The 23564-nt window shown below is 35.1% G+C and overlaps 1 protein-coding gene across 2 annotated transcripts in view; it reads left to right on the plus strand.

Moving 5' to 3' along the window:
- Positions 1–10879: 10879 nt before the first annotated feature.
- sens-2 (zinc finger transcription factor senseless-2) overlaps positions 10880–23564 on the plus strand; it is a 69985-nt gene continuing 57300 nt past the window's right edge. For both annotated transcript variants that reach the window (XM_028322908.1, XM_028322909.1), the window contains exon 1: positions 10880–11095. In XM_028322908.1, the coding sequence (XP_028178709.1) occupies positions 10963–11095 (133 nt within the window). In that variant the 5' untranslated portion in view covers positions 10880–10962. The remainder of the gene's footprint in view (positions 11096–23564) is intronic.

Here is a 23564-nt window from a genome sequence, read left to right on the forward strand (position 1 = left end):
CGGCAACATGTGCGCACGCAATCATTTGTTTCCGGCGAGTTATTTCTGTTACGATGATTTGCGGCTGTCTGGGTGTTAAGGGTGTCGAGGGTTCCGTTATAGTAAGGGTCACTGGAGATTCACAAAGCACTAGAAAGCCTGGGTCTTTCTTTTCTATGGTCTAAGTTTTGGCGTCGGATTTTTTTGGAAAGTTCTTGGTTTCAAAGATTTTTTTTACAAAAAGTGGGCTATTATATAAGGGCGGTAGGGCCCACTGTTTAGGGACAATTAGGCCAGTGCTGAAAAGAAGAAGCGAGTACGTATTTCAGTCTCTTTTCCAAGACTTTTTGCAAGACTATAATAGTGCAGCTTTATTTATATTCATAATCAAGCGTGTGATGATGTATAATATAAGTATTTGGACTTAAATGTAGTAGATTTGTATAAATCTTCGACGTCAAGTGTCATACTTGTGTGCATAGTAACTGACTTCTCATCAGTGGCCAATTTATTGTCCCGAAGCAGTGGTAGGGTTAATTCTGAGACATATTAAAAGCCTACTTACTTGCAAAAATAAAATGAGTTTTGAGTTTTTAATTTTGATAGCTTCTAAAAGATTATAATTATTACAAATAATTAAAAAAAACATATAGCTTTCTAGCGGCCGCCCGTGACTTCGTACGCGTGGATCCCGTTTTACTCCCTTAGGGGTGGAGTTTCGTAAAATCCTTCGGATGCCTACGTCATAACATCTACCTGCATGACAAATTTCAGCCCGATCCGTCTAGTGGTTTGGGCTGTGCGTTGATAGATCACTATGTCAGTCAGTCAGTCACCTTTGAATTATACGTTTAGATTTAAAACCTTAAAAAGTGCTGAAATCGGTCAAAAACTCGCAATAACAGTTAAAGTTCGGCATTAAAATGTGACCGTATAAAACTGTAATTACTGTCCCCAGATCGAGAGTGCTAATGAACAAAATCATGAGACAACATGTCTCCGCACATGTAGCTTCGCTCGTATCCGGTAGTCGTTTTTGTATTCTGTTTGTTATGAACCATCCGCGAGATGATTTGTTACTGCGAAACCGTTGGTTAGATAACTTTTATTACAATGTATTAAATGTATTTTTTATTGTATAATTGACTAGCTTTTTGCCCGCGGCTTCGCCCGCGTATACATGTCGGTCTTACAGTTCCTCTTTCAAGAAGGAATATAAACTGCTCTATAAGTATTTTACCCTGGGCGTCAAACTATCTCTATAACAAATTAAAATCGGCTGGCTATAGTGAGAAAAGGTAACAAACAGGTGGACAGAGAGTTCCTTACGCATATTATTATGTAGAGTCGAGTAAGGAGTCAGAATCATCCATATATTTCCATTTATCATTACTGTTTCATGTAGTTTTCTATATTGTGGTAAATTGTGTACAAAAAAAAATCTCACAAAAAACATTAAAAAAAACATTTTTACTGTTACTTGTTTGTGGTACCTACTAACCGTGCTTGTCATAAATAAGTAACAAACTTTTTAAGTACCTTTTAAGTATTTAGTTACTACAGTTAAAAATATAATAAGATTGTTCCTTAATTTCTCATCAATAAAATGGACAATGTGTGTTAGAAATGTGGTTTCTGTTTATAATAAGCTATCGTAATGTTCATTCATAGTTTCATCATATTAATAAAATAAGCTTTACCACAGAACTAAGAACGGCCAGAATAGACAGATATTAAAATGTATATTTCTAAAATAATTTGCCCAAAAAAATGTTTTAACAAAAAATATGTAATATGTGTTACTCATTATCAGTCAAAACCACTTGTTACCTACAGAAACTGTATTCTAGATCACGTAAACTAAAGCAAGGTAACACAAAACTACCATATTGGAAATATGTAAAAGTACGTTACCAGATCTGTCGCCAACACCACTGTTGACTGCAAAAATCAGTCAAAAGTTTTGACCGATGCCCTTGGTTAATATTACTTTTAAGTGATTTTTCCAGTCAAAAGTGGTAGATTTAGCCTGACAGAGATTCAGTGGATGCCTTGCCTGATCATCATTTTCCATCAGAGATTGTATGTCAAGAACTTAAGGATAATAAAATAGATCTATACATTTCAACACTGTAGACGTGTCATGTTAACATCATTGTTGTGTTCCGGCAGTTAAAGGTGAGATAGCCAGTTCCTCCGTGGTTGAGGATTCCGGGTAAAGCTCGCTTCCACCTTCGGCCTGGTCATCACTTCCATCAATAAAATTGAGATCATGTCAAGAGCTTCCTCGTTGTGGGTAAATATAGTGCCACGGCCACCGTTGTCTGTACAAAATGCCAGCTCTAACTCATTTCAACACTGTAGACGTGTCAAGAGCGCGTCGTTTGTCGCGGTCGCACGTCGTTAACACATGTGCGCGCGCAACTAGACGTCGTGTTGTCTCATAGGCTGGTGTAAACATGTTTTAATGAATGAAAATACAACAGAAGTAATCATTTTTACTGGCTTTTATTACTGGTCTGTCACAGAAAGTCTTTATAGCACGCGTGTCCCCTGAAAAATCGGGACAAAAACTGTCTCATGTTGTTTACTAGGAGTCAAACTAGGTGTATACCAATTTTCATCTAATTCGGTTCTGTGGTTTACGTGTTACGCTCGATGTGCTGCTGTCTAAAAGCTCACTGATATTCTATCCTTTACATGAACTGGGTGAGCCACAGGAAGTGGTATGGTCGATGACCTAGGCGTTATTAATCATGGGTAGCATGTGACATCCTAGGGTGTAGGATTAAATTAGTACTAGGGTTATGTTTTACTATTCAGGAGCCACACTCTATATTAAGCACTAGCTCACCCAGCACCTTTCCGTGCTTTTAAGCGATTTTGTAAAAAAAAATATTGGCAGGTAGTTAATTGCTCTTAAGATAGGCCCCCTTAATTGATATTTATTGTCCGTGGTGCATACCTTTGTTTGTCACCTGTCATCCGCTTTGCAGTGGAGGGAAGTCGAACCTTAATTTCGAACTCCTCCTATGTTCTTCTGATAATTTATTTGCGGGTCCAATGACAGTTTAACTTTCCCCCGGGACAAACTTGACCTTCATTGGTTGGGTTATTATGGCGGTTAAGCTGTAGATCCTGGCTACACAGGAGTTGCAGTGGTGGGAACGAGAGGTGGAAATAGTCCCGTTAACTCACCTAGTGACCTTCTTACCGCTTTTGAAAATGTTCTATAGCCTATTTTCATCAAACATAACGTAGGATTCTAATGATGAAATATTTTTCAAATCGGTGCAGTGGTTTTGCAATCTATTAAATTGAAACAATTAAAACTTACTTTTTAATGATATTAAACTATCATATAAGTGTAGATAGATAAATATTTTTAGCAGGGATACTTTTTTAATTATGAACAACTTTACTAGGGTCAATGCACATAGCGAGAAAAATCGACTATTCCACAATTTCCACACAAATCATCATCATCGATCATTATGCCTGTACTGCAGGAGCACGGCTCTATCTAATGTTCCAGAGGTAAATGGTGGGTTTGTAGCTTAGATAATCTATTTGTAGGCCTAATGTCCCGATTCTGGCCAGACAGGTTAGAGAGACATCTTACGACATCCATCCACGGGAAAACTGAGATAAAACCATTAGCAGTCATGCATGTCCTTTGTCCCAGAGGTTCCCAAAAACCATATTTCTGCAACGGACTGTACCTGCAATACGCATTATTTAAATAATTGCGTAATAACAGTAACACACTTTACTGCAGTGTGTGAAACTGTGAAGCCCGACGGAACTGCCTCAAAAATAAATGTCTAATTAACCCGCTACAGAGCACGCCTAATTAAATGCCGGCCAACCGTCTAACCGACTGCAAAAAGATAAAACGGTACCCTAATCTTCTAATGTCACATCTGCATGCAAATTGTTTCGGGTATTTACTTTAATTCCAACCGGTAAATACCGCAGGGAACCGGTTAGCACCGCTCCCTTCTAGTTAAAAGTTGTTTTTTTCTTACGCTCTTACGAGAGTTTGGGAAAAAGTATAAAAGTGCAATTTTGCGGGGAAAGGGCGAAATGCAAAAACGTGTTTTACTTCTTATTTGATTACTGCATTAAGCTTGTAATTGATATTATAATATTGATTGAAAGAGCAAAAGGGTGAGAAAAAGCAATTTCAGAAATTGTAACCAAAAAAACTTAAATCGACTCATTTGAATACTGAAAACCGATTGTTCTGTCGAGTTAATAAGTAATCTGTAGTAACTACAGTCGGTTTAAAAAAGGTATTACTATAAATCTTTCATTATCATCTTTTCAGCGATTCAGCATTAGTTTTCAGTATAAAGACTTTGTTTTTTAACTTTGTTTGTTTGTTATTAATTCATTCAAAAAGGTGAATTTTAAATAATTCAATTCCTTAAGTATTTTTTATATTTAATTCCTGCGGGGAGCTACATTTCCTATCAGAAAAATCTTAATTTATGCGTGAAACACGTTTAAATTTCGCTGATGTTTTGCAAATAATTTAAAAAGCCATCTAATTTCTGCGGCGGACTGTACTTACTGAACTCGAAAGCTCTTTTATTGGTGTTGTCTTTGGGTTCAAAGGCGAGCTGCGCAAACGGCGCGAAATAAAATTTTGAATGGAAAGTAAACGTTAGGACGTAATACTGAGAGAGCAAATGATTTTTGATGCCAACTACCTGCTTGTACGGGTAGGATTGGGGCCAGGAAATTCGCGAATATATTACAAGCAACTTCTTTGTAACTAAAGAACCACTGCTGGACAAAGGCGGAGGCCAAGGATTTCCATAACGATTGGTCCTACATCCAGGTGATTCCCGCAACCTTCAATAGGCCGTCAGTCCACCAAGTGGGAGATCTGCCCAAACTCACTGATGGTAATCAAATTATTAGGGCAATACCTAAGTAGACATGGCACAAGACTGTCTAATAAACGAACTTTTTTAAAGACATTTCGAAGGAATGATAGTGTCATTTCAAATAAAAAGTTGTAGAACTTTGAGGAATATCGAATATCAAGACAAATAAATATTTGACACTATAATTCGGGCCTCTTCGAGGCGAGAGTATGTCGGGCACTTACAGGACAGGTATTCACAAGATGTGGTTGCGGTCAAATACCTGCCTTTTTGCCGCTGGAAAATTAGAGAGAGTCGTGCTCCTGGAGTGGAAACTTGATGATGATGCCTTGTTACGCATTAAAAAAATGATGGTAAAAGCTGTTTCTGAGTTTTTTTGCAGTACAAGGCAGGTACCGGTATTTGACTGCAATCACACTTGATATTAAGTGAGATGCAGTATAGGGTGTGGTGGTACATTATGCCCAGTGAATGCCTATTCACTCTTGCGAAACGCTCGTCTCGTGGCCCCACAGTTAATGTTTTGTATTAATTAACTCCGTATAATTAAGGTGTGCGAAACACTGGCCGAGCCGGCTTGCCGTTTTTGAAATGGAGGGGCTATGTAAGTGGGGGTATAGGACGTACGGTATTGAGAGGCTTTTTCCCAGTTAGAAGATTATAATACAAATTGTTGAGAAAGACTAGTCGGTTTTTTTAACCATATCGAAAAAGCTTTTGACTTTAATCTCAAATCATCTGATTGCAAATGATCGAGCGGAATGTGTTTAACCACAGACGAACATTAAACATCAGATTACATCAAATTGCTGAAACACAACAAAACTGTTAAATTGTTGTTTTTGACAGACTTACTTAGATATGGTGTTACTAGTCAGTAATCAAACTGAACAGCACATTTCGCCCTCACTGGGTATCGAACCCGGAAGGTCTTCCCCAAATATTTCTCTAACAATCATGCTTCTATTCTTAAAATAGTACATTATATCTTATTCGTTAAATGAGAATAAAAAATATTTAAAGGTGTTAATTCCTGATGATAGTTATATGGTACGCCTCGCCGCACCGCAGCGATAAAGCATCACGTGCCTAAACCCTCAGCACCCTTGAAATTTGTCGGCTTATTAACCCTTTTGTGTTTACGAGCGCCGGCCAAATAACCTCATGCCCCTTGGGCACATCTCGGATAGATCAGCCAGTCAACCGAGTGAACAACAAGATTTTTTTATCCACAACGAGGAAGCTAGGGGAGGCCTATGTTCAGCAGTGGACGTCCTATGGCTGAAATGATGATGATGATGAGGAAGCTAGACAGACATGTTTGTATAAGACGTTGTCTATTGTCAATAGACCGAGTTTCTGGCGCTGCTTCTTTTTTTTTTTTTTTAATTTTTTTTTATCCATAACGAGGAAGCTCTTGGCCTGTATCTCACCTGATGGTAAGTGACGATCAGGCCGAAGGTGGAAGCGAGCTTCACCCGGAATCCTCAACCACGGAGGAACTGGCTATCTTACCTCTAACTGTCGGAACACAACAATGCTGTTAACATTGTTGTTATGGCGACAGACTTAAGTAAGATGGTGGTAGCTAGCCAGGCGGACTTAGAACAAGCCCTACCACCAACCAAACCGAACAGAAAAATCTGCCCCCACTGGGAATCGAACCCGGGACCTCTGCGTCTGAAGCAGGTGGTCTAACCACTAGACCACAGAGGCGGTTAATTCTTCTCAGCACTGGCTCATTTGTTGTCCCGATGCAGTTGGTAGGATTAAAGCAAGAACTGAGACGGATACAAGAGCTTTCTATAAGCATAGAAATATAACGTTTTGAATCTGTTTTAGATTAATAATTATGGTAGATAGATACTATTTATTAATAAATATGATAAGATAATGCAATGAGAAATAAATCAAAGATCAGCTTAAAAAAATTAAACTGATTAAATCTAAAAGTATAAACTGCCGGAAAGACATTATTAAAATTTGTACATAGGGCTGAATTTTTTTTATCAAGACTCAATCGTTTCTCTAATTTCTCTAACACAAAACAATTATGTAATTTGTTATTAACGCATTATGACTATTAACACAATGTGTTAATACTAATAGACATTCTATATCAGACTTCAATTCACGCGGGTAAAGCCGCGGGCAGGTGCTAGTTGTAGTATCTGTAAAATAAAAATCCCACCAAAAACATTCTGTAAAAAACTAGCCAAGTCTCGATGGAGCTGCTTGTTTATCTCTAAAAAGTAATGAAATCTAGACAAAGTCGTGCCAAGTCTATGATGGTTCCTTACTGCGATTTCTTTATTATTATACTTAATGTTGTGTGACTTGGCCGTTGAAGGGTACAAAATCAGGTGCTCCATGACATCATTGCACCAATCTGTCGCCAGAACCGCTACCCATTGACGATGGAAAATTGCCACTTGGAAAACGTTGATTCAATAACCAGTCAATTGTAGGCTTAATAAAGCNATAATAAGTCATTCTTATGCGAGCTTTCAAAGCCAAGATTTTTTTTAACAAAATAATGTTGTCTATTATTATTAATTACTGCATTTTATTGAAAAAGAGGCTGACAAAGGTGACTTATGCCCGTTTTCACCATCAATGCCTAATTTATAAGTGACCCCTATGGTAACAAATAACAGGAATTTTGTTGTCATAGGGGTCACTTAAAAATTAGGGATTGAGACATGAGTTTCTTCCGCCACTTCTTCTCAGCTCCAGCCCATATTGTCCCGAAGTGGTGGTAGGGCAAGAAGCTATATTTGGGACGTGAATAAGTGCCCTATTGGAGGGGCCTATGTGCTGAATAAACTATTTGAATTTGAATTTATTTGAATATTTTCCTGGCTTATTTTCCCATACTGTGGCTTTTATCAGTCGTTTATGTGTAAACGAGGCCTATCTGACGAATTTTAAAACGCATTAAAACGTACGAAAGATTGGTCCTCATTATTTTATATTGTTAGCAAAACGGCAGAAATGAATATAATTTAGAATATCCTTTCATTGTTGGATATTAAAATATTTAGGATTGTACTGTTATTGTTCAAATCAGTAGGCAAGGAATACAGTTTCCCCATAGGAAAATCGTGTTTTAGGTATGTACTTGAATTATTTTCAGCATGATTAATCGCTCGTTTAACATTTTAGTTTGTTTATACCTAAACACTTTTGTGAAGTAAACCAACATTTGTGAAACCTACATGCTTAAGTTTTAGTCAACGGGACTTGCTTACCTAATTCCGAAATCAATTTTTCTGTAAATATTGTACCTACCTTTATCATAAATCTGCGCCTTAACCTCTAAAACTCAAATCGAATTTTAATATTTGAAAAGATTAAGCTACTTACGAGTATTTGTCGTGAAAATGAAACTCGGTGTCTTTATGGAAAATGGGTATAACTTGGAAAGTCTATTTACCTATCTAGCTAGTTTCGTTTTGATAAGAATTCAAGTGAGTCCGATTGGTTGGAGAAAGATAGATACAAATAATTTCCGTGTATTTCTCCTTTTTTTTTTAAACTAAATCAAAATGTTTTTTGTGACTTTTCCAACGTCTCCATTCCTTCTCAAATTGAGATGAAAAGCAAATAAAACCTCTCATCATCACAGAATAACCTCGAATATCGACTCAAGTAATAATAAATCAGTATACAATCGTTCCTTAACGCTAAATAAATTCCGACCTGCCGACTTTTACGACTAAATCCGAGTAACCAAAAGGCATTCCGATACTCTTCCGATTCTTTGTTTCGGGGATCGAAAATGGGGGGGAGGGGGGATCAAAATAATGGGATTTCCCCGACAAGATTATGCCTGGATTATTTTATGTCGAGTACCTAGTAAAATTTTTCCAGCGCACCCGGAATTGGGACGTGTTCATCGAGTTTTGAGCTCTGTGCGGTGGAGGTAGAGTCGATTTTTGGCTGTGGGTGTGAGCAGGGGAATTTCATTTTGTCCCGAATAAAAATATCCCATACGACGGCTTTGCTTTATCATTGCGAAGCTCGCGGTGTAATTAGTTTTCGCAAAGCAAGCCCGCGGCCGTATTCTGACGAGCCGTTTTGTATGCTTATTTTAATTAAATATTATACTAACTTACTTTCGTAACTTTTGGTGCATTAAAACAATTTATTATGATTTTCATTTCAATTATTAGAAGAGCAAAACACCCTGAATACTTATTAATTTTAGTTATACCTATTTCATAAAAAAAACTGGAAATGTTACAGTACCATTAATAACCCTTAACATTTTGAAATATTTTTTCACCTGAATATCCAGGAGGTTATCTGTTAATAACTTTGTCAATTTCCTTTTTTTTTTGTATAAAATCAAAAACAAAATATAAAAAAATTCAAAATATTTAAGTAGTCTCAACCTACACACAAAATGTTAAAATGAATATTTTACTTACAAAAAAATATTTATTCAAATTCCATAAAAACGGCTATGTCATAAGTTACGGCTCTAGAATACGGCTATGTAATGGCAGGGCCGGATTAGCGGCGTCCGGGGGGCCGCCGGTGAAAAATTGAACCGTTCATTGTTTTAAATGTCGGTACGTGACCGGCCCGGCTCAATTCGTCGGGCACCGTTAATTGTATCATCCGTCCGTCGGGTCGCTCCTTTATGATGTTCCGTTGATATTGAGAATTATTATTTTAACACTTTGTAATTAACAATGATTGTTTCGTTATGACATTATTATTAATTTGCACCTTGATTAATGTAAGCTTGTATTAATAATAACAAGTAACAATCATAGCCTTTATTAACACATTTGAAAGCTAATTAATCTAAAATTTAAACACTGAATTTGTTAATTAACCAGTCCCTAAAAGATGTCTAAAGAAGATGTTGCTAAGCTTAAATGCCTTAATAAATTGTATTTAATTTTATTTGAGAGTTTTGTGTGATATGCAATAAAATCTCCAATAAACAGTAATTTATTCAGAATAAAAATTGTATCGGTCACAAACGATTCTAGTAATTCTAAATCACGTTAGCGAAATGAGCACTAAGTTAACGTTTAGTCGATCTTAAAGTAATTAATAAACGATATTGACATATTTAGTCGACTGCAACCTTAGCGGTACATTAACTGCTATCACTAAACTTGTTCGCAATCAACTGATTTGTTTGATATGTATCACAAATTGTGCTAAACTGAGATATTTCTCATTCAGTTCAGGACAACATTTTAATGGTAAAATATTTTTTTAGTTTTTCCTGAGTTCTAAGCCAAACAAACTATAAACATTGTGTAAGGAACTTATTGCATTTTATCAATAAATATTTTTAAATAAAATCCATAATATTTTTAGTTTTAATAGATATTATTGTTGCTATTCCAAGGATAAGATTTAAAAAAATATTAAAAAAGGGATAAACAATTTTAATAGGTACTTATTTTCAACAGCATTGTTTTACTAATTATAGAACTGTGTGTGCAATAATCATAACTATTACCTATTTTAAATTTATCAAAATATTAAATTATGTTACAATAATAATTTGTATTAATAAAATATTTAGTTTCCCTAATGGACCAATTTACATCAAATAATTAGGTGTAGAATTTCAGTTTGTCACTTGATAATAATTTTCAATTTTACAAATCAATCTATCAAATAGTCAAACCTTCTAAATATTCAGAACCGAACACAAGCAGCCTCACAAAATGCGAGAAAATGTTTAATGCAAAATACCTACGTCTTCAAAAAATTTATTCACGAACAATGCATTGGTAGCGCAATAAAATCCATCACGGATCATATTATTGTGTTACCTATACAAAGTGATTGTCACTCGGGCACATGGCGGGCGGCCGAGGCGGGGCCTATCGTACCACGCCCACAGAATAACGCCGTTTGCGATAAGGTCGAAATCAGTATGGAGATTCGAGAGATTTTCGGCTTTACGGCACGAACGGCCGGGCTCCGCTCGGAAAGTGAACGGCTGCCTTAATACATACTCGCCGCCCGTGCCGGTCGCACGCTCCGATTCGGACCGTTCCGAATTCAAAATTCAAATTTTCGTGTTCCGTTATGCGGTTTTGAATTTTCGAAAATGGAAATCAGTGCAATGCCGCCGATGCCGCTTGACTTTTCTATGGTGCGTAGTGGAAGCGGCTCGCCGGCGATGCGCGAAGGATCGCCGAGGCCCGTCTCGAATAGCGCCTTCAGAGTTGTCACGCCGAAAGGTAAGTTCTTTTTTTGATTAATTTTGAAAACGCATTTTATTCATAAAATTACCGGCCTGTATTTTCATAAACGGTAGTTTTTCTTTTTTAAAAGAGACCGTTATTGATGTAGATGTGTTTTTGTTTTTTAAACATTGAGAAAAATACGGATTCAAAATTAGAATATCTATCGTAAAAATGAACTAACTGAACCCTTCTTTGTTTTTCTAAGGTAAAGCTTTTAATATATTTTTTTTGTTGGTCAAAGTTGGATGTAAACAAAACCTATCCTAGTTGATATCCTAATGAGACCAATGATATTGCTGGTTTAGTTTTCTTCCAATGAAAAATTGAAGAGTTTAACTAAAAAGACTATTTAAAATTTAAAATGTAATGTAATGAAATACATATCGGTTTTCCTCAGAAAAAATATTCTCAATGTTCTAGTAACTTTGTTGGTAACTTTCTAAATATGTTTTTTTTTTAATCTGTTTCATGCTCCTTATTTATGAGATTTTGAGATTTGCTTTTGCTCTCTATTCCACTAAAGTATCACAAAAAAAGTATAATTTCCAGTTTTACAATAATTTTCTAGTATTCATGCAAAAACAACTGTTTCAGCGTTTACAATATTTTGCGCTTTTTAATAAATTGATTGATATGAACCTTTTTCTTGGCATAATAATCAAATTTGAAAATTATAAGTAACTTGAAAAATAACTATTATTTATAATTTTCAAATAAGTTTGAGAAGCGACTCTTAAAGCTAAAAATTAAATAACTTTATAATAATCAAAAAAGTTAAATCTTATTCATTGTTCTACTAATCTAGCCGCACCAATATATTATTATGCCAATATAGAAAGGTTGTGTTTGATATTTTTGAATTCTTAAAATTCTAACAATTTCAATGCTTTTAATGTAATGAAGTCACTGAATAATAATTTCTTGAAATGAATTCCACCACACTTTACCGAAATGATATTAATTACACAATATTTTATTACTAAAAAAATACTAATAAAACCTTTTGTAGGTGTTTCTTGTATTGAAAGTAGAAAAAAACACTTACTTATAATAATAAATACTTGGGGGAGGACTTTGTCCAGCTGTGGACGTCTTTCGGCTGAAACGAACGAAAGAACGAACGAATAAATACTTAAAACTCATTATTATTGAAAAAGTCATAGACAAAAGAAAAAAGAAAAAACTACCCAATTTTCCGCTAAGATCGTTACTTACAAGTCGTTTTTTTCATTCAAATTACGTAGAGTCGGTTCTCCTTGCCTCTATCATCGAACGTACAGCTCTTCAAGATAAGCAGTAACACCTTATAATGTTCAGTACTTCAGAATAAGTGCGAATTTGCAACGAAATGTAGAGACGTGCTCGTAGACTGTACCACGTATCGGAATTTACAAAGCGGACCAAAATGCGGATGAAAAATTAATTTTCAATTGCACCCCACTGATGAGAGACGCTTTTTTTCGTCAGAGTCCTTTGACTCTTCATAGCGGACTAAAAAACGGTAATCCACCCTAATGGTAGAGAGAGACAGACTATTTGAGTCTTCTTCTCATTGCGAATGGGTATTGATGGAATTTTTGAGAAAAAATAAGAGCCAATGCAGACTGAGGACTTTTTTCGGATAGTTTGATGGGCATCTTAATTATAATTTGTATGAGGAATCGGCCAATAATAAATCGGTGTAATTTGCGCACTTTCATGTTCCTACTGATTAATTAACAGCCCGACTAAACTATCGGCCGACAAAAAAATCTGTAGTCTACGAAGACTCTAACGCCCGTATTGACAAACATTACTATGAGGTCTCACAGGGCGCGTGGACGCACAGGGATACTAGACATACGAACCAATCACAGAGCTCTATTCAACGCTTTGCGTTTGATTTGCTGCTTCACTTAAGCTAGCATCGTTTGTGAATACGGGCATACCTACTTAGTGTGAGCTGTAGTGTAATCTATGGGTTTTACTGGTTTGAAACTAACTACATCTTTGTTTAAAATAGCATGAATATAAAAAAAGAGTTCTGTTTAGCTTTGACATATTGTCGTCCGTTTAACACCTTCAATTTTTTTAAAACAAAAAGTAACAATAAAATTTGAGTCATCAAAAACAAAAGCACAGAAAGAAATTAAAAAGTAAGCGCAGTTAAGCCCTAAAACGCGCAATCAAAGAAAGATTCCCCCAAAACAGAAACTCAAATTAACCCTCAACACAAAAAGGGCAAAAAGTGGCAAGCGACAATAACAGAATAACACTAACACGCTACAGGCCGGTCCCTCCGACCCTGCACGGTACCCTCTTGAAATTTCAAGTGTTAAGGGTGTTAATTCTTGAAACGACACGGGGTCTGTACTGCCGACGGCTTTTTAGGGTTTGGTGGAAGATATTTCGTATGTCAGGGTATTAGAGTTGTGATTTTCTTATTTTGAACTGTTTCGTTTCTCATTCAGAGAATACATCGGATGAAAAAAAAATTGCGGACACAAATAATTGTAAAAAACTCTTCCGTCGTAGATGCTAAAGTTAAAAAATCTGTGTGGCTAAATGATAAAAAAGATATCTTCTATTAGTTGATACTTATAAACTACGAATTTGCGAAGTATTATTAATGTAAAAATATAATATAACAATGTATCTATTTCACGAAGTTATTTGTAACGTTTTAGAAATTTTCTCACTTGAAAGTTAGCGCACTGAAAAATATCTGTACTTCTAATTCAACTTTTAGGCTGACTTTCACTATCTTACTTTGACTTTAACAAACGTCAAAAATCTGTCAAACTCCATAAATAATACCAGTGTATCAAAATTGATGACAGAGAGTAACCTAGGTAATACATTAATAAAAAAATCTTTCGTATGAATCAACATTTTAAAATGATCTATTTTAATAATTTATTTCTCAAAAATAGTTCAGCTATCTTTTTAGTGTTACATAATAATCTTACAATCTTTAGACTTCAAGGCGATATTTAGAATCAATACTAAAATTACCTTAATTTAACGTGAGGGTATTCTAGGTTAATTGGAGGCAGTAAAATAATAATTACTTTCACATCTTCAGTTCTTCGAAATAAAAACAAACGAATCGAAGTAACTTAATCCGCCAGACACAATCTTTCATCACCAGATAGAAAACTATTCTTATAAGAGCACACATTATTATAACATTAAATGTAACTAAGCAAAAGTAGCGGTTTTTGATTGCTATTTGAAAGTTACATTACTGAAAAATTTGGATTTTCACAAACTCTATATTTGAAGCAGGTACCAGAATTTGTTTCAGATAAGTTTCCTTAAATACATAATTAGTTAGCCTATTATTTAAATCGCATTTTTTTATAATTTTACCTTTTTGTAACTCTGTAAGAAATCTTTGTAAGAAAAATACGAAATTTGATTTCGATACATCTAATTACAGAAAAAAAGTACTTACAATAATATGTAAAAACAAGAGCTGTAGTAAAAATCATTAAGTAGGTCTATACCTGTACTTAAACGTCTTCAGTTCTTCGAAATAAAAACAAACGAATCGAAGTAGGTAACTTAATCCGCCAGACAAAATCTTATAACCACCAGATAGAAAACAATTAATATAAGAGCTCACATAATCCTAATAATTTCCGAACGGGACATCTGATCCCGCCGTAATCGGATTTGCCTGATCGAACGTGGACGTTATCGAGTTTGCCATTATTTTCGTACTCTCTACAACGGGGACATTGATTTTTATACGATTTCGCCTAGTTTTCCCGAGAATCTTATTCTGTTTCGGCTATTGTACATTATTTATTAAAGATAACGAGTTTGGCCTGTGTTTAAGCTTAGGATATTATTTATTACTAGCTTTCCGAACGCGGCTTCGCACGCGTGCAATTTTGTCTGTCACAGAAAAATTTTATCGCGCGCGTCCCTGTTTCAAAAACCGGGATAAAAACTATACTATGTCCTTTCCCGGGATTCAAACTATCTCTATGCCAAATTTCATCAAAATCGGTTCAGTGGTTTAGGCGTGAACGGGAGACAGACAGACAGACAGAGTATAGTTACTTTCGCATTTATAATAATATTAGTATAGATTGAAGTTAGCTTTCGGAAAGCAGGGGCTTATTACAAAAATTAACCGCCCGTTGAACGCTTATTGACGACATCATAAAGGTAGCAGGAAGGCGCTGGACGCAGGCCGTTACCAATACATCAACATGGAAATCATTGGGGGAGGCCTATGTTCAGCAGTGGACGTCCTATGGCTGAAATGATGATGATGATGATGAACACATATTGAAATTGTCATTTAAATTCGTGAAATTCTATTTCGGTAGTTGAAAATAATTTGTAGTCATATTTCAAGAGCTCATTAAAATATACGTTAATTTAGTGATGAAAAATATACCCTGAAAATCTGCCTTCAGTTTGTGTTCTCAAAAAAAGGTTTCATGCCGTAGGTACGCGTGGTATGCTCTGTTATTATGAAATTTATATCTAAGCTCTATTATTAGAAACTAAGTACCGAGTAGAATAATTAGCTGCTACTACTACTACTCTTTTTCATAACTCTCCAAATAATACTTTTATAAACCGTAATAATTTGTATTAGGTACTCTCATCAAAATTGGAGTCTGTCTGTCATAAGTCTGTGTTATAATACAAAACTAGATTCAATCTCAAGTATAGATTAAGGTCTGGTTGACTGAATTTCAATATTTAGATTAGACCAACAACAGGAGTAGGTAGTTACAACTATAGTAGGTTATGGTACGGTAGGGCAGAATTCGAACCTGCCCCCCTAAATAATAATAAGATACATTCTTGTCATTTGTGTTTGATTTTGAAATCACTTACCTATTCTATCATGGAACTTACGTATAAAAACGCTGAAGTAAAACAAGTTTGGTATTATTTTCTTGGTGAATTTTGTTTACAAGCTACATAATTAACGACGTCTAGAAACGATCAACTAACTGGCAGGAAATATATTCTCCCGAATCAAGCTTCGACTAAATCCCGATTTGGAAATAACAGGACAGTATGTGACTTTTAATCATGAGTGTAGATACTAGACCTACGTCCTACATGCTATGTAACTTATACATAAGTAAACTCAGTAAAATAGAAACGAACAACCAACGGGCAGGAAATATATTCTGCCGAATCAAACTTCGACTAAATCCCGATTTGGAGCTGGCAGGGCAGTGGACAATCCATCATTCCCTATGGAAATCCAATTTGCGCACTCTGTCGCTGCCGCGCCTAAACTAATTATGGCGACGCATTATCGGGACAAACGATTTATTTCCACTATTTTCGGGCGAAATAACTAAATAAGGGAAAATGTAAAAAAGAACAATGAATAAGAAGTGTGTTTAAAACATACGAGTACAATGACGTAATGTGCAAAGGAAATGTGCATAAGCAATAAATGATTGACTATTGAGGATTGGAGTACCATACACATTAACAGTGCGACAAACGCGCGACAGACGCGCTGCCGAAAATTTCATACTATGTGACAGCGGATGCCTCCCTTCACATTACAAAAACGCCGCTGCCGCGCTGCTGTCGCGCTACTAACGCACTAATGTGAAAGCGCTCTTAACGCGATGGGATCACTTGTAGTTCTATTTGTGATTTTGCAACAGAAATGCTGTTGACTCTACCTATGTTTTTTGTGTCCATAAGCGCAGCCTCTAGCAAATAGGACTTCATATTTTTGTTGCCTATTAACTACATTTGATGCAATAGTGTTATAGTTTGATGTGTAGTAAATTAGTTTGTGTTGAAATCGGATTGATATACCTACCTTATTACGTTATAATATCTAATTCCTAATCTATTCTTGACCCGCCATTTTCGAGCTGAAAAAGTCTGTAAATATAAACCCCCAGTTTCCGAGCTAGAGTGTGCTCAAAGTGCTCATTTTCTACTAAAGGGTGAATTTAATTAAGAAAAGTTCACACTTGGTTACAAAAAGAGCATGCTATGCAGAGAAAATCTGAATTCAGAAACCGCGGGTACCTAAGTCAATTAATTTAGGCATGTATTTAAATGATCTTTTTAAATTAGCAAAAACGGCAAATAAAAAAATCTAAATGGTCATCTATTTTAATGATTGATCCTCTTTCTTTGAGATATAAAATAAATGAAATCGATCGATATTTTAATCTCTTTTGAACTACGCAAAAAAATATTGAGATGTAAAAATTATATCTGATCGTTACTTGTTGGTCCTCAAAAATAAAAGAAATGAGCACCAAATATTCAATATTGTGATACTTTTTTAAATAATTCGATTTGTATAAATTATTTTTTGTCTATATCAAATAATCTTCAAAATAATTATGTTATGGTACTTATTTTTATTAAGTTGTAGTCAAAGGATGGAAACTATTTAAAGGCACTTGATGTTCAAAGATTTATTTTTTATTAAAAAAGCATACTTAACACGTTCACACTGCGTTATCAGGTCGAATAAATTAATTGACCTTAGGTGCTGGATGCGTTGGTGCGGGATGGATATATTCGGTCTTTTCAGTAGTACGAAAAATACATATTGTTTTGCAATTGTTTCGTCAAACACAGTAAATATTTGGAAAAAAAAATTATCAGGTCCTCACGACCCGATGTCGCACTAAAAGTAAACAAATATCGTTTAGTGTTTTTATCGTGTCTAATCGACCCGTTGACAGATGACTTTATGGTCACTGATCACGGTCGAGATCGGTATACTAAGAGAAAATCAACCTTGCGATTTGAAAAAAAATAAAGAGGCAAAAATTATGATGTCGGGTTCAGAGATTACAGAAGTAAGAAATTATTTTACATAGCGCCTCTAGTCCCAATCTAAGCAAAGCTTGTAATTTAAACAAACATGGCAATGTACCATTCTGCTTGCTTATTGGCCGCTAAGCCCTTGGCCAACTCAGTAACCAATGACGGACGATTGTCACTCAACCACAAAGTACCGCGTAAATTAAAAGATATTTTTTAATTAAAAATATTAACCAATAATATTTTTTGTTAGATCAAATATATTTTAAAGTTAAGTTATACATAGATCGAAATGTATTTATTAGGTGATCAATATTAAAAGGCAAACTTGATATAAAAATCATCAAATTAACAAAATTAAAGATCAATAACTAAAAAAGAGGATCAAATATTATTTTTGTTTACCAAATATTAAAAGAGTATGTTAAACATAAATATTATGTTACCTTAAATGAAGATCATTCATAATTTATCCGTAGATCAACTATTATAGACCCAATAATTAATATAAAGATAAAATATAATAAAATACATCATTTATTTTTAAAAGTGCACATACAAAAAAGATCAATTAGTTTTTAGAGGATCAAATAATATTGTCCCATTAATTTATGTTGCAATCGGATTAATATTAAAGCTTACGAGTAATATCTACTCGTACATACTTGAGCTCGTAAAAATGTAAGTCTTAGAAATGTAGAGAAAGTCCCAAAGTAAGAAATCAAACAAAACAGTTACATAACAAGCAAAACAACTCCTGCGCACATGTTCGCGACAAATCGACGCGGCCTTCGCGACATCCGACATCCGATTCCCACAGTAAATCATAAGGGCGATCAATAATCTCATTACTGACCGACTGAATTGATGTCAGTTTTGCAAAAAGTGACGGGAACATCAGCCGTGTTTTATTAGTTCCGTTTTGTTGTTGTTGTTCTGAAGTACGGGTAAAAAAATCTGTTTTCAGTTATAGAAATAGAAATACTAAAGGTATTTTTGACACGAAAACACAAATGAAAATGAAAAAATAAAAGAAGAGAAAACACAAAAACATTACATTAAACATAACCTCCTCCTTTTTTGAAGTCGGTTAATAATATCTCATGCCAAAAAGGCGGGGGCTCAGTATTAATCGAAACATGCGTGTACGCGTGTGAGTTATTATTTTTCACGTAATCACCATTGTTAGTTAGGTTATTTATTTATTTATTATTATTTACAGGCTATATCCAATGCGAAAGTAACTGTATGTTGCGTTTTCACGCCTATAACACTGAACGGATTTTGATGAAATACGGTATAGAGATCCGGTTTTTGAAACAGACGCGCGCGACATAGTTTTTGGTGTTATTGACACGCGGGCGAAGCACTGTGGTCCCGATTTAATAAAACATGGACATTGATGCTAGAAGCACGAAAATTTTTTTGATGGTTACTGCTATGATAACTAATAAGGCAAAAAAATATTACAATGGGGATGTTGCCTGGGTCAAAAAGCAAGAGTTTTAATTAGTCCGTCAGTTAACTTATCAAAAAATACTCTACTCGTATTTTTCACTTTTTCAAACTAATGAAAATTTAAAGAGATAAAGCGCCCCAAAGTTCATAAGAAGAGGCCCGTGACGTCAACGCTTGCTTAAAAATGCCGCACGTTGTGACGTCGTGCGCAACTTCAACGCACCATAACTATGTAATTATTTGTTAAATTGACAAATAAAATTATACGTGTCCAATATTTTTTGATATTAAACATTACGGACTAAAAAAAATTTTTTAGGCAACTAGCCTCGTTTCTGTCAATTTTTCGAAATTCTTAAACAAATTAACACCTACGAGCACATAAATGATTGTAATGTGCAGGAATCGAACCCGCTATAGCAGTCAGAGATAACGATTTAGCACATCGACATATTATTACGTCCAATCTAATCCACACCCAACTTTACACACTTATACTCGTATAAAGCATTACAATTACCGTGAAACGTCTGCGGCCATACTTAATAACCTCTGGAAAGATTCCAGACCATTATCCTAATGGGAGACACGTGGCGTTCCAAATTCCAAATCCCTTCGTCGTACAAAAGGCGATTTAGGGCCCAAATGCATAATTAATGGGAGCCTTTGAATGCGGTTGGGCCAACAAGGAGATGATTAGTTGATTGCTAGGGATTTTTGGACCACTCAACGGGTGTGAAATCGACTTTATCATACTAAAATGTCTTTTCAATGAAAAAAATGAATTTTTTGTATGTTTGTAATTAATAAACTCTAAAATCACTGGACTAATTTCAAAAGTTCTTTCACCATGACGATATTATCCTTGAGTAACATAGGCTATAGCAGACTGAAATTCATACGGGAAAAGCCGCGAGAAAATTTATCTATACTAATATTATAAAGCTGAAGAGTTTGTTTGTTTACTTGAACGCGCTAATCGCGTAGTTCCTGACTACACCGGTCCGATTTGAATATAAAATAGTTTTCAATAATGTACTACATAATACCAGTAGATGACCACAAATGTACTTCGTTGCCATCGTCTTTGTCCAGCAGTGGACGTCATTTGGCCGAAACGAACGCCTGTCTTTCTATGATTAACTAAACACGCGTCCAAGGCACGGGCAAGATGAGAAAATCCTTGGGGGAGGACTGTCCAACAGCGGACGTCATTTGGTTGAAACGAACGTCGTTCTTTCTGTGAGGAATGGGCCAAGCCGCGGGCAAAAGTTAGTATAATTGACGATGGGGCGGAGTTATGATATCTCATAGGTAGAAGGAAAATAAGTCATGGGAGGAAAATATTAAGTAATGCCTAAATGGGAGGATTCTACGTAACATTATTATGCATAATACCCCATATTTGGTAATACGACCGCACATGAGACATTTCATTACATACTGAATCACTAAGGCTGAGTTGCACCACCTAACTTTAACGGTAACTATAACCGGTGCTTTTTGTATGCAGTTTGACAGATATTTGACGTTCGTCAAAGTTAAAATAAGATGGTGCAACCCAGCCTAAGTAATACATAGTTAAATGTTAAATCTCTTACAGACTGTTACAGCCATTGGCTGTATTATTGGAACACTATAATATTTGGTGTCAAAGCAGATTTTTTTTTCTTAATTTGTGGTCAGGCCACTAGGTAGACCGACGATCTGGTGAGAGTCGCGGTAATCACCTGGATGCGGCACCGATTGTTGTGGAAATCCTTGTGAGGCCTTTGTCCAGCAGTGGACGTCATTTGGCTGAAGCATACGGTCGGTCTTTCTGGGACGAACTAAAGCCGTGGGCATGAAGATGAGAAAATCCTTGATTGTCCAGCGGTGGACGTTATTTGGCTGAAACGAAACTCAAATATTCTGTAACGAACTATAGTCTTTTTCACGTAAGATGATCCGTATGACACTTCAAGGTTATCCATATTACGCATACTACATATGCAGAATATTTTTGAAAAAATATTTGTATTTTATTAGCAATATAATAAAAAAAAATTAACTACTTGTCTTGAAATATATAGTAAAATATGAGTCTATTGATTATATTTTAATTAAATACGATGTAAAAATATTTTTTATTTAATGTACGCAATGTGTGAAACGGAATAGATTTAGTGCTGGGGTATTTCTTGTATAATAAAATCGATTATTTCCGCGGTTCATTAATCAATTGCAGTGAATACTTAGTTATTAAAAACATCACAAAAATCAACTATATTTTTCGATTATTGACTATAATAAACGCATTGAAAATAAATTAATAGTTTTTAATTTAAAGAAACAGAACCAATAATTTTTAGGAATCGTTTTTTTGAACACGAACCATGAAATTTGAATATTATCAATAAAAAATTGTTACAATAATATTTGTAATTAAAAAAAACATGTTTTTTGTTAAATATCACCTATACAAAGTATTTCTCTAAAAGTAGGTTTTACTAACTCTTCGAAAAAAATCGATTGATAAATCGCTATGGTTTAGTTATGTGACATCTCTAAATCTTTCAAACTCGAAACGTCATACGGATCATCTTAGGTGAAAAAGACTATAAGTACCTATTTCGTTTAACTGCCTAGCTCGCATCAATATTAAGATTATTTATTATTTATATTTTAAAGACTGTAAGTAAACCCTTGAAAAGGAGGCTGACAACAATGATTGAATTTCTTGCGCTGCTTCTTCTTTATTGTCCCGAAGCAGTTGTAGTGTTAATACTGGGACGTATAAAAGTGTTTTTTAAAACCTATTTGCAAAAATAATTGAGAGTTTTTTATGAGTTTAGATTTCACGTGAATTTAATACAGGCCAAGCCGCGGGCTAGAACTAGTTCTACGATCGGCACATGAAAGCGTGCTTCAATCAGGCCCATCAATGAGCCGTGCGCGGGCGCATCAAAGCGCTGTCGCAATCAATTCGTTGGCAGGAAGATTCTAATGAGGTTAAGATTTAGGCTTAGGGTCAAGGAAATAACTCGTTGACAAACGCTGAGGAACATTTTTGGTTTGATTAAAGTTTCTTACCTACTTTGTTACTAGAGCATCCTACTAATATTATAAATGCGAAAGTTTGGATGTCTGGATGTTTGTTACTCTTTCTCGCAAAAACTGCTGAACGGATTTTAATTAAACTTTATAGTATTATTGTTCATAACCCAGATTAACATTTAGGCTATAATTTATGACGACAAACGAAATTTCACGCGGGTGAAGCCGCGGGCAAAAGCTATTGATAATAATTATGTATTTTGAAATTAAACTAAGTAATTTGAAATTTAACTATTAATCTAAGGTATCAATAAATTGTATGGCTTGCGAAGGCACTTTAATTCAAGATGTAAATAACATTAATATACCTAAATCATACAAAGTAGTTTATTGGCTTCTTAAAATTTGTTGTTCGAAAGATAATGAATTTCCAGCCAATTCATGAACCAATTCAATTAAAATGTTTGGTCAAAATAAGGTACCTACCTACCTACAATTTTAGAACAATATGGCACAATTTGGCTAGATGAAAATAAGAAATTTAACGAACGTGGTACTAAAACAAAAATAATTAGATTTAGATCTCCCTTAAAAGGACATGACAATGACACACACAAGCATAATGATTTAAACAAACTAATAGAACAAAATCGTAATAAAGTGGCGCTACAAAACGACTTTGACCCGAATCGCGCAGTCCCACGGGTTTCGGTTACCGAACTGATTTTATTATTTGCACACTTAATCAATGATTACACGCTTCATACACTTAGTCATCATTTAAAATTCATTAACTGGATGGCACTAAGAAAAGCCATAATGTCTTGTGTTCAAACATTACGTACTTTTACTACACAAAAATGGATTTTTAGTAGAAGATTTTTGGGTCTTATTGGATTCTGGTTTTTATGAGACCATATGAAGGCAATATTAAATAATATTTATTAGATGAAATGACACTCGAAAGTCGATTCAAATTAATATAGGATGATCATTTTGTTTTTTTTTGTCATTCTTTCAACATGATTCCCACAAATGAATGAAAAAACTGAACCGATGCAAACGATGTGGCATTCATCATTCATTCATTCCAATGCACGAAACGTTCACTCATTTTCAGCCATTCTTGAGGTGTTCTTCTCTTCTTACCGACGCGTGCACTAAACTTTTCTAAACAGGATTGTGAACATTATTGTGTCCA

The sequence above is a fragment of the Ostrinia furnacalis genome, unplaced genomic scaffold (genome assembly GCF_004193835.3).
Source record: "Ostrinia furnacalis isolate ACB-3 unplaced genomic scaffold, ASM419383v2 OfSCF0535, whole genome shotgun sequence".
NCBI classification, from domain to species: Eukaryota; Metazoa; Arthropoda; class Insecta; order Lepidoptera; family Crambidae; genus Ostrinia; species Ostrinia furnacalis.